General features: G+C 39.8%; 1 protein-coding gene across 2 annotated transcripts in view; it reads left to right on the top strand.

The window, feature by feature from the left end:
* Nucleotides 1-11,875, top strand: part of LOC140923417 (fibrous sheath-interacting protein 1-like) — a 32,317-nt gene extending 20,442 nt beyond the window's left edge. Inside the window, exons 6-13 of one of the 2 annotated variants that reach the window (XM_073373512.1) lie at nucleotides 811-973; nucleotides 2,395-2,478; nucleotides 3,239-3,384; nucleotides 3,550-3,648; nucleotides 6,443-6,534; nucleotides 7,299-7,429; nucleotides 7,502-7,620; nucleotides 10,821-11,875. In XM_073373512.1, the coding sequence (XP_073229613.1) occupies nucleotides 811-973; nucleotides 2,395-2,478; nucleotides 3,239-3,384; nucleotides 3,550-3,648; nucleotides 6,443-6,534; nucleotides 7,299-7,429; nucleotides 7,502-7,620; nucleotides 10,821-11,093 (1,107 nt within the window). In that variant the 3' untranslated portion in view covers nucleotides 11,094-11,875. The remainder of the gene's footprint in view (nucleotides 1-810; nucleotides 974-2,394; nucleotides 2,479-3,238; nucleotides 3,385-3,549; nucleotides 3,649-6,442; nucleotides 6,535-7,298; nucleotides 7,430-7,501; nucleotides 7,621-10,820) is intronic. The other variant, XM_073373511.1, reaches the window with a different exon arrangement.
* The last annotated feature ends 592 nt before the right edge of the window (nucleotides 11,876-12,467 follow it).

Raw genomic sequence — 12,467 nt, forward strand, 5'->3', positions numbered from 1 at the left:
ATTCAGATGGAAGTGCGTTCCACAGCTTGGGACCACAAACAGAAAAGGAAGTCAGTCCATACGACTTCATATCACACAGAGGCAGGTTCAGTCTGCAAATGAGTCTAATCGCATCAGTTGAGGAGCACAGTGATCTATTAGGCTTGTAAACGTCCAGTAATTCTTGTAAATACTTAGGGGCTAAGTACTACGGGTCTTGGTGAAAACTTGTGCAAAAACCTAGTAATTAGTTAGAAAAAAGAAAAAAAGAACAGGGGGGGGGGTAAAAGAAAAAGTGAAAGGTCATGGTTAAAGGGACAGTGAACTTTTTTGTACAAAAACTATCTGAAAAATTTTGCCCCCTGTTCATGCCCAAACTTTGAAGGCTTTAATTTTGTCATTTGGAACAAAAGCCAGATAGAGAACTGAATACAAATGAATAAGTTCAGTTTGCTCATGCTTTGTCCCTTTTAACTGAAAAAAATACCACTTTGGGTTTTTGACAGATTACAAAGCAGACTCAGAATTTAGAGTAGAAAGCACTTATATCATATTTACTGTTTGTAGGGGTTCCGTTTTATCTTTAAAATTTGGTTAAAATATTATTATCCATTATTTCAAGCTCATTGTCATACAAAAGCATACCCAAGAACAAAGGGAAAGATCTTTCACAAAAGGGTTGGGTTGAACAAGAACACGTATTTAAAGAAAAAGGTGCTGTATTTCAGGCCGATGTCCAAATTTTAACTTTTGCATTCTACATCTCTTTATGGCCCAGTCGTGTTAGCTGTTTGTTTGCTTACTTGTTCTTATTTTATTTCAATTTAATAGAGAGAGAAGGATGTTAAAACTCACCGAAGGCGGCTGGAAAAGAAATGGAGAGAGGAAATTAGCCAACTAGACCAGCTACGAGAGCAAGAGGGACATGGCAAAATGGAATTAGGTGTTGGCCATGCACTTGCTCTGGGTCCACCAACGGATGACAATCAACCAGGTTAAAACAGCTACAGTAACTACATTATTACAAGGCTCATAGCCATCAGCCAGACATTTTTAGCTGTAACTAAATAAAAATTATTATTTAAGTTATTCTAAGAAAACTGTGATCACCAGAAATACTTCTGGAATGTCACTATTTCAAAAGAAGTCACGTTAAAACGTTTGGCATACATGTTATATTTGAGTTAATACCCTGCAAACTGCCTCCTGCTCACAGGGAAAGACAAGGTTTACACAAGAGTGTGATTCACATGTTTTGTTCCCGGCGATCCTCATCATGGTTACGTTGTTACATATGAGGCACCGACAAGTCATGTAAAGGAAACTCAAAGTTCTTTTTCATACACACACTGTATTTCACTAACTAGTGAGTAGAACCCCGGTAACTCGAACCTCTGATAACTCTCCGCTAAGTCTCATTTCCCTTGGAGTTGACCCCACTTTTCACCTATTTTACTCGGTTCGAGCTGGAACAAGTCGAATTCCTCGCCAACTCGAACTAAATCTCGTTTCCCTTTATCGTAATATACCCCAGTAACTAGAATTCTGGTTCTTGCAACTCACCACGGACACCACCCCATTAGTTCTTCTTGTCGTAAAAATCTGTTAAACTTCTTAAACTTGCAGTACAGCAGTTTGATTTTAATTTGTGCAAAGAACAGATCAAGTATTTGATAGTCACTTTCGAACGTTATGAGTGATACCAACTTATCAGAATAAGAATACCTTATCGTGTTAAAGTTTCTCGATCGACCCCAATAACTCGAGACACAACTATTTCGAACTGTTTTTTGTTTCCCTTCAGAGTTCGAGTTACCAAGGTTGTACTGTACGCCGAACGGTTGGTTTTTTCACGAGTTAGCCTGAGAAAGCAGCCGACACTTAGTGACGCCGACGCCACCGTTCACCGCGAAATGACGTCTTAGGAACTAGCGCTAGAAATTCCATACTAATGACATGTCAGTACATGGGACAGCACTACTCAGATTTGTCCGAGCTTGGTCGTGACACGGCATTATATCACATGAAAATTGTGGCTCTCGTTCCTTAGACGTCATTTCGCGGAAAACGGTGACGTCACGAAATGTTAGCTGTTTTACATGTGAGCCCCGCTTAAGCTTTGTGATCGTCAACCAGGTTACTTCGATTAGTGGCTATGACAATCATACAGATTTAAATACAACTATAGTAATGGTGTATTGAATGTTATGATTCCATTCACATCTGATGCACGCATCAGGTTTTCAAATTGATCTTCTTACAGCTGAACAAATATAGTGAAAGAACAGACAAAAAAATCCTCCCAATGAGGACTAAAATGAATATAAAATGAGCTTAAATTAACGTGATTTGATCACTTTTTATTAAAGGAATGTCTCTTCCAGGTAATCATTTAAATTGTTTTTGTTTTTACAGATGATATTGAATCAGTGCCAGTCACGCCATTATTTGCTACTCAGCCTCTCTCTCATGATCACCTGCCCTCACCATCAGATCGAGGTAACACAGAAAAGGTTTATTGTATTGATGCATTTTTATCTGAATTTTGATCTGACATTTGTTTAAGACCTCAGGCTTCAATCCGCTTATAAGTAGACCATCTGCAAAATCTAAGGAAACAATGTGTGGAATGTAGCCGTTAGGAGATTCTTGCATACTTTTTAGCTAAGTATGCTAGTTAGCTAAGCTGCTTGGGGGGAGAGAGTCTCGTCTAGAGTTTCTGCACTACAAGTGATATTATTTTTGGTCAGCTTCTCAGGCAAAATTCCTAAAGGGAAGTGATGTGTGGGGTGTATCTGCACATTTTTCCCAAACGTACTCCATGTTAATTTCGTCACTATAAATCAGGTCAGGTATTTGACACGTTGTAAGGCTCCAAGGTAGAACTTTAGGCAGGAAAAATCGTTCTGGGTTGAGGCATCTGACGACAATTGTTCTGACTGATTGGTGATCTCACAATTATTAGAAATTAGTAATGTTCCATTGGCCCAACACCAGCCTTACACGGGACGCTTTTCCGTGTTATACTTTTAAACAAGGTAGGTGAGAGCAAAGCTAGTTGCGAGGAAACTCTCGACGTGTGTGTGAATGTGCATGCTTAGATTTGACTGAGTTCGGCATTAGCAGTCATGTTAGTAGTCTTGAATACAGACTGGTGTTAGCCTGTGTACAGCCGCCTCCTCCCCTCAACCAAAAGGCGTTGAGAGTGTTTCTCCCTGTTTTTGTTTGAGGGGAGGGTACTGATATTTTCTCTTCCTAGGGATCAGTTCCAGCTGTGATTCTTGGGCTGAACAAGATATCGATGATGTGGAAAGCAAAAACTCTAAAAAATCACGCGGGAGAAAAGGGAGCAAACATTCCAAAACAAAGGGAAAAGAACAGAATTTTGTCAAGCGAAATATTGAGGTAGCGTTCGTTTCGATGTCTATTAACAGAATGAAGCAGAAACAATTGAATTAGGGTAAAACCCACCAGTCACATTCGCTAATTATATTTTGAGAGATATTTGACAGGAATGTAAAATGCTGCTATGAGTGGATTTTTATATTCATGTTTTTGTTTTTGTTTTAGCTGGCTGCTGATGCTGGGAATATGATTCCCATGACAGAAGCGGAGAAGAAACGTTTGGAGCAACTTTTGTCCGATGAAACAGATTTATTGATGGTGGAGGTAACCTTTTTTTGTTAACTCTGATAACGTAGATGTTAAGACCTGGACTGGCTTTTCTGTCCTTCCAATCTCGCTTTATGTTGTTATTTTTACGTTTTGAGTGCCCTACGAGTAGGGGCTTCTCCATGCTCGACGCTACGCTACGAAGGAAGAGGAACCACTGCGAGTGACTGTTTGCTTCTTTGATCGAGTCGTCGTCCAGCACCATGGACGAGTAAATTAAAAAACAAGTTCAGGCTGTCGCCATTTGCTTAAGCTACGTGCAAACGGACGCAACAACTCTTAACAATTTGTGTATCGTGAGAGGAAACAAGACTTTGGAGACCACGTGGCCCCAACAATGTTGGAAGAGCTGTGCAAAAGGATGCAACAGTGTTGTGCTAATGTTTACGCTAATTTAATACTCGAAAGAACGTCGATTTAGAGTTTTTCAAACTTTGCCTGATTCCTGAAAAAATAAAAAGCTGTTACAAGTTTAACGTGATTTTTGAAATTAGTTTACTGTAGAGATTATTTGGGCAAAATATGAAGAAATTAAAAAATTCACGACTTTCAACCGATTTACGAAAATTACACACATTGGCTCTTAAGTGCGATTGACGAGAAGTTAATTACCGCTGTTGTTTTTCTTGATATGAGCAAGGCTTTCGATACAGTAAATCATGGAATTTTGCTAAATAAACTACTGGATATTGGAATCTCGCCATCAATTGTTGCTTGGGTCACCAGCTATCTCCGACAAACGACAAGTTGTGCGTATAAATGCTGAGTTGTCTGATCCTCTACCCGTCGTATCAGGCGTGGCACAAAGAAGCATTCTTGGACCTATTTTGTTTAGTATTTATGTAAACGCTTTATCACTTGCCCTCGGTCCTGTCTTACCGAAAGTTACGTTGATGACACAAAACTTTGCATTTCTTTCCCAGCCTATGACTGGACTAAGGCTGATGCTGATTTGAACGTTGACCTCCGACATATTCGAAACTGGTATTTCGAAAATCGTCTTCTCTTGAATCCTGACAAAACTAAGCTTACTGTTTATGGAAGTCGACAAAGGTTACAAAATCTCCCGGATATTCGTCTCTCTTTCTTACGAAAAAAACTAATACTGGCGCTCGTTGTCAAAGATCTAGGCGTGACTTTTGACTCGAGCCTTACTTTTCACGAGCATGTTGTTAGAACAGTTTCTTCCTGCTTCTCAAGTTTAGCTCAAATTAATCGTGTTAAGCACGTGTTTGACAGATCGGTTTTAACCACAATAATTGATACTTTAGTGTTAAGTAAGTTGTTTTATTGCTCTTCCGTCTGGTCTAATGCAGCGGACAGTAGCCTCCTCAAGCTCCAAGCGGTCCAGAACTTTGCAGCCCGGATTATCAGTGGTTCCAGAAAATTGACCACGTTACTCCGCTTCTGAAAGAACCGTGAACTGCACTGGCTATCTATTAAATCTCAGCTATATCTCCGTGACGCCGTGCTTGCTTTTAAGTGTATGACTGGCTCCGCTCCCACTTCCCTGTCATCGAATTTTCTAACACGTGGTGAGGTAAGGGGTCGCACGACTAGAAGCTCCCAACTTCTACATATATCCTTATAGAAAACTAAATCCGGACAAAGGACATTCTTTTACCTTAAGTCTGCGGAACAGTTTAGATATTCCCTTAAACTCTGTAACTCTGCTTGTGATTTTAAGCGTAAACTTAGAGCTGTAATTCTATTGAATATTTATTAACTTTTTAGCTTTCTTAATTTTTCTATAAAACATTTTATTACTGTAATTTTGTAATGTTTAGATTTACTCCCCTTTTGACGTATTATCATTGTCACTGAAAAGCCCTCTTTAAATGGTTGTATCTTGCTAGCAAACTTTAAATTTGAAAATCTGCTCTATGAATGAGAGGTTTTGACCGATCACTTATTAATAAAATCACAGAGTGCTGTCGTCTATTCTTTCCGCAAACTTGGACACAAAATTACGATTTCCCAATTTGATACAACTGTGGCTTATAGCATTGACTTAAAGCGCGATCTACGAAATAAACAACAACCCTCCTAAACTTAAAATACTGAACTACCTGCTAGAGTTATTGATCGCATCTAAACCGCAAGGAAAGTTTTTTGGAAATGGTTATTGACACAGTGATTGTATTTTTCTGATTTATATAATTCTTAATGTTGTATAATGCTTTTAAATTGTTACTTCAAATGTTTCTGTAAAAGTGTGTACATATTTTCAAAGTTGAATAAAATTATTATTTTATCATTAAACAATGTCTCTGTGAAATTTAATCTAATCCCTAATGTTTCCTGCAAATCAAGAGGAGGTTATCTCATTTCACGTTTTGACGTAGGCTTCACGTGGTTGGCATACTCGATGGAAATGCGACCGTTCGCTCGCAGTGGTTGCTGTCCCTTCGTAGCGTGTCGTCCGGCCTGAACTGAGAAACCACTGCTCACAGGGTACGTTTTGAGCAGAATGTGAAAAACCAAAAATGCAAACGTTATCTTTGTTCATGATCTGTTAGGCTTAGTTTACACCAATGAGGCAAACATCAACAGAACCAACATAGCAGACTCGGCACAGACCTGCAGATCCTGCTTGCCTTTTGTTACGTTTTTTCAAGAAGCAAAAAGACTCTCATTATCCCGTTGCTACGTCAGTGTGTTTCTTGTGTCGAATGTGTAGACTGGGACTTACGCCTTAATCGATCCTGAGTCTGTTATCTGTGATTAAGTGGTCATCTGAAAACCAGTAGAGTCTTCGCCTTTTGTTAATAATGACAATTGTTTTTATCAGAATGCCTATTCCGAAGACGGCTTATCTCTTCCTGCTGGTGAAGGATTTACGCTGGACAGTGAATCAGTTACCTCGCTTGCTAATATTGACCGGTAAGGGTTTCTTTTTTTTCTCCTGAATACCGAAAGGGTATTTCACGAAGTTATCGCTGTGGATTGAGATATGCAAATAAGTCCGCAGTAGTCACTCAGCGTAGACGATCTTCGGCTCGCTCCGAAGTTCCCCGATATGAACACGACATATCGTCGCTGGTAGTGCCGAAGTGTACTTTGGGCAACATTGGGCATGCATTGACTCACGCCACCTCGGGAGTGAGGAAAACATCAACACTCGGTGTTGATTTTATAAGTTCTGAGAGTCGTGTATTTACATTGTACGCATTGTATCTCGATCATAAGCACTTCTGGGACGGTTTAAATTTCCAGTAACATGACAAGGGAAGAACGTTGTCGATAAATCGCGCTATTAACGTCATTAACGTGGTTTATTTTGCTTATTTTTGTGTACCCCAAACTTACAGCCTGCGCCAAAAAGTCGTCTTCAAAGGCATTTTACGCAGAAAATCCACGCAGCATTTTGTCACAGAAAAATGTTAGTGTTGGTCTAAGCCTAGAGAAAAATTTTTTCTACGAAACAAGCAGCCGCCCGTTTATTCTCAACGGTCGTCATTCCACATGATTTCACATGGTTGCAGCCGACATTTACAACACGCAGTCATCACAAGTAAGTCAGACAAGAATGGAAGTCGGTAGCCATTAGAAAGAGACGCGTGCTATGTAGGCTACTTTTTATTAATCCTACAATTCTTCAGTAACTCTGTCATAGTAGGTTTATTGTATTGTAATTTTTTTTGTAGTAAACTCCATGACCTTGTGCCAGAGGAAGAAATGGATTTATTAACCACGGAAGAAACATGGAAGCCTCTTAGGGACTTGGATCAATTGTCGGAAGATGCTTCAAGTGTAAAAGTAGATGCTGACACCACTGGTAAGAGATAGCGTCATTTGCTATCAGTGTTTTAAATTTTAGAACGGAAGGACATTCTGTTTGTTCTTTTAGGGCTCGGAGAGAGAATTCTCAGAGAAGAGAAAGAAATGAGAGAAATGAAAAGGAGATTGCTTGCAATCGAGGCTGATCTTCAAGCTCTGTACAGAGAAAATGGAGAAGAATCTACTGAGGTGAGTTTATTAACTTTAAGCATCACTCATGTGGAGTCACGTATTCCCTATTTCGCAAACGGTATCGTCACGTTTCAACTGCTACTAAAGAGTGATGACGTTGCCAAAGACCCTGGGCCCGAACAAGGAAAGCCCGTGTCGCAACAACCCTTACGCAATTCGGCTCCTGTTTGCCATCAATGTAATGACAAGATTTTTCGCCACGACCAGAAATGTTTTATCTGCACTGTTTGTGAAGACGCGACCCACGCTCGCTGTGTTGGAGTTGTACACATCTACCCTCTACCCAGGCTGAGGATTGGACTTATCCGGCCAAGTGTACCATTTCAGTACTGCCGTTTTTTTGGTCATGATATTTTAGATTTATCAGTGTCCAACTGCGGAAGCGGCGATGTGTCTTACTTACTAGCCTTACAGCGCAACAACATGAATTTACATGGCTCGTACAATCTTGAAAAGGTCTTGACTTTTACCAGTTGTCTTGAAAAGTCCTTGAATTTGGTTTAGGTCCTTGAAAAGTACTTGATTTCTCCATTAGGTTTTGAAAAGTCCTTCAAATTCACACCTTGTCCACACCAGACACCTTTCTTCTGTAAAATTAGGTTATTTTGCTGAGGAAAATTTGGCTTATCCTCGGTGTAAGAACCTGTAAAACTCACAGGTAACGTAAAAACATTTTTGTGCATGAACAGTATTATATTTCTGTTTCTCTTTTTCAAATGCTATTTCCGTACCTCAGATGCAATTGCAAGTCATACCCAGTCATTTTGCAAAGTCTTGTTGTGGAAAGTAGTATAACATAATGTGATCAACGATGGTCGAAGAAGTAAAAGTGGTAAATGATGACTCCATGACATGCTTTAGCCAATAGGTTGATAAAAAGGAGTTAAAGAATGTCGATCTTAGTCCTTGAAACTGTAATTTGTCCTTGAAAAGTCCTTAAAATTTGTTTGTCTGAAGTTGTACGAACCATGATTTAAAAGTGCGTGCTTTTCCCGGACGGCGACGAGTCTCTGGCCTCAAAAGTAGGTTATAGGAGTCAAATCTATTTGGCGAGAACAAATTGATGCTGATTTTGACCAGGTCAGAGACTTAGCTAAAAATTGTTTTGAAGGCGGTCCTTTCTGTGTCCTTTTCAAAACCGCTTGTCTACGTCCGGAATCTTGAATAAATCGACTGCGTGAGAAAAATTTACATGTGATGATTTATGTAGAGAAAGTTTTTCCGAGTAATTTGATTTCGCCCGTATCAAGTGTGGAAAGATTGTGCGTGGTTGTGGATAGAAGTGAAGTTGTTGACAGAGAGAATTCAAGTATTTCGTTGTGCTCGTGTTACAAGAATATTTTGTACATGCATAAAAACGCTTCGTGGGTACTTAGTTTAAGTGGTTTTGTCTTAAAAAACCAATTCTGGGCTCAAGGAAGATGTGCTCTAGGTCTGTTTTCGGCTGTCTCGCTGTAAGCCTTTGAGAGACTGAAAGGTCATAATTTCTGTGCTTTTCATATGTTGTTGATTTCGTTGCGAAATTCTGTCGCTTTTGCCAAGAGAGACTTTTCGTGTGTTGCCAGCAATTAAGGTGGCCCGACCCAGGATTTGTTGTAGGCACACCTTCCATCTTTGAATCTCTTATCCTTAAACAAAACGATTATGACAAATGGATTACACTTAGACTAAACTTTAGTATGGTATTGTTTTTTGGGCGATCGGAATAAATGTCACGTGGCAATGACGTCACAATGGTTTTAGCTCTAAATCAAATTTCAGCCCTGTTCGGCTTTTTCTTTTGAAATGCTTTACGCTACGTGTTCTTTGGATAAATGTCTTCTGCTGTGCGAAGTTTTACAAAAATCTATAAGAGGAATTTCGAGATATCTTAAAATTTCTATAAAAAGGGTATAAATTATGCATGCCCTGAAGACTGGATTTGGTACTTTTAGATTTTTTCGAAAGGGTTTTATCACTCATTCGTTTTGCAAATTACCCTTATCTACTCTAGAAGCCGCTGAACACAAGTACACTTGCGCGATTTCGAAACACATGAAAACGTATGAATCAGGATAAAACTCAATGCTGAGCCTTTTTTGTATTTTCGAAGGCTACTTTCACGGAAACAACGATTAAAGCAATATTCGTCGATAGATTTTTTTAAAACTTTTTTGGTACATTAATTGATCAGGGTACTATTAAATCCCCAAATTTCGTGTCCATTGAAAACTTCTAAAGTTGTCTAACATGGGCGCAAAAGTGAGTAAATATTGAAGCGATGTCATGTATTTGGCTAAGTTTTTGCTCTGAGACTTCCTATTGTCTCGAGTTTAGCACAACATCAAATTCCCATGCAGCACCCGAGAATTTACCGCGCTTGGTTGCCCTCTGAAATCTTTCCGAAATATGGTAATGCTGTAGAATGGGAGAAAACAATAGCGAATAGATTTCAGAGGGCAAATAAGGTTGAATTCCTGGAAAGACAATTTCATGGCGAAAAGCTCTCGTTTGTCCACAAAAAGGAATCTGAGAACTCGTTTGAACTTTCTCTTTCCACTTGTGTCTTTCATCGGCGTATTTTCAATCTTGAAAAACCACCACATGATGTACGCGCGCCAGCCATTTTGTTTACGGATGACATCTGCTAAGATTTCAAATTCGCCGGCTTCTTCCTCACCCCCTATGTGGTTGCCCATTTGACTTTTGTGGGGGAGGGGGTATGGGCGATTTAACTTGGGCGAGAGTTTTTTCCCTGAGATATAACGGTGTAAGGTTTTTTTTTCAGCATTGTATACGTCATGAGGGAAATTTTTTTCAGTGCAGGATATTATTTTTCCCAGGCATATCCTTGCAAGCTTTTCTCCCTCGAAATCAGTGTACAGGGTATTTTCTTTCTGAAATCAACCATAACCTCCTCAAAAGTCAAATTATCGGCCGCAAAAAACCACCAAACATTGGCTAAGTAGATAGACTCAGATTTGCCAATCATTTCTAAAGCCTTTTGAAACAATAGGGGACAAAACTCTCTAGCGGAGAGGGGAGGAATTCGTTTCTACTTACCCCTACCCGGAGAGTCCGTACGGACGTATGTTGACGTCATGACCAAATTTTCTCGGATGAATAGTTTACCATTTTCTCTTAAGTATGGGAGCTCCACGCTTGCGCGCGCGGAGGCTCCGTTGCTATACTACTAAAATGTGTATTCATTTCTCCAGGTTACCTTATCAGGAGAAATATTACAGAAGCTGATCGGGAGAAGTTCCAGAACCACCTCTCGAAGCACAACAGTATCAGAACGCGTCATGTCGTCTCTTTCCTCGGCCAGAACTACCACCGATGAAACGATCAAGCAGGAGGAATTTCAACTTGCACCTACCTCTCCTGCAAAAAGGAGTAAAATGAAATCCAATAGCAAGCACAGCTTACACACAAACCTTTTTTGTAAAGAGAACGAGACCCCTTGTGGTTCGAATGATGAAGAATATTGAAAAAATGCCTTGGAAACTAAATGCACTGTCGGACATGGTTCCAATAGTGCTGAAGGCAGTTTCAGTGCGGTTGAGTTAAGTTCTAATTTAACCGATTCTGGTCGGTCCAAGAAACAGACAAGTCACTGTTAAAGAGAAAGGCGACCACACAGTAGTAGAATGTCAAATCACGATAAAGAAGATGGGTACCGGACAAAGAGTGACACTGTGAAGTATTTATTGCTTTGTCTTGTTAGAATGAAAAAGGAGCAATTTTGTTAAAACCTGGAAAGGCGTCGCAATCAAATGCTGGAGACGATGTCCTAAAAAATAAAAAATTATGATTGATACTAACGTGTAGAGATTATGGTGCGAACATCAGCACAAAGCTGCGTAAGGAAACTTTCACACAAATAAGTTTGACAATGGATTGAGTTCTGTAACCGTGTTGTAACACTCCTAGTACTTACGAGGAAATCGTAACGCTAGAGGCGACGGTGGGGATTTTGATTTTATGTTGGTCACAAGGGTGCTCTCTAGTGTCAATGCCTGGATCCTGCACAACAACTTACAGTTAAATGATAACAAAACGAAGATCCTAATCTTCCACGCCAAGCATCGGCCTGCTCCCAACCTGTACTGTCTGCAAGTAGCTAGCGCTAACCTCAAGCCCACTGATCATGCAAGGAACATTGGGGTTATTTTTTACTCCAATCTTAGTTTTGATAAACAGATGGAGCAAATATGTAAATTTGCTTTTCACTCAATTAGATCAATTTCGAGAATTAGAAAGTTTCTCAGTATGGAAGCCGCTAAGACTTTGTGCACGCTTTCGTGACTTCTAAGTTAGATATTTGTAACGCACTCCTGTATGGCCCTCCTAAGTATAAGATCAAGCGCCTGTAATACGTGTTGAACTCTGCCGCTAGGCTAGTTAGATTTTCTAGGAAGCATGATCACATATCGCCAGTACCAGCTTGGTTGCCAGTTGAGCAGCGCGTAGAATTTAAGATGTTGTTATTTACATATAAAGTGGTGAATGGTATGGCACCTCTTTATTTCCGGGATCTATTAGACCTTTATAGACCTTGCCGTAGCCTTAGATCAGGAAACATACAGCTTCTGAAGACACAATCGTATAATTTAAAATGGTACAAGAAAACGTTTGGTATTTATAGCATTTTTCTGTGACACTCATCCGGTAGACGCTGTTTGGAGCTCCTAAAGCTATATTTTGCATGAATATTTAAAGATGCATTTGAGCAAAATTAGCTTAAACGTGTATTTTAAAAGCTTTTTTGCATTATTTCGGTCGCCGGATGAAAAAAATTCACTCTCTGGTTCAACAGGCGCGCTAAGCGATGTTCTCCGCTGTTTCTACTTAAGTCGTCGTTC

Source organism: Porites lutea, chromosome 13 (genome assembly GCF_958299795.1).
Source record: "Porites lutea chromosome 13, jaPorLute2.1, whole genome shotgun sequence".
NCBI lineage: Eukaryota > Metazoa > Cnidaria > Anthozoa > Scleractinia > Poritidae > Porites > Porites lutea.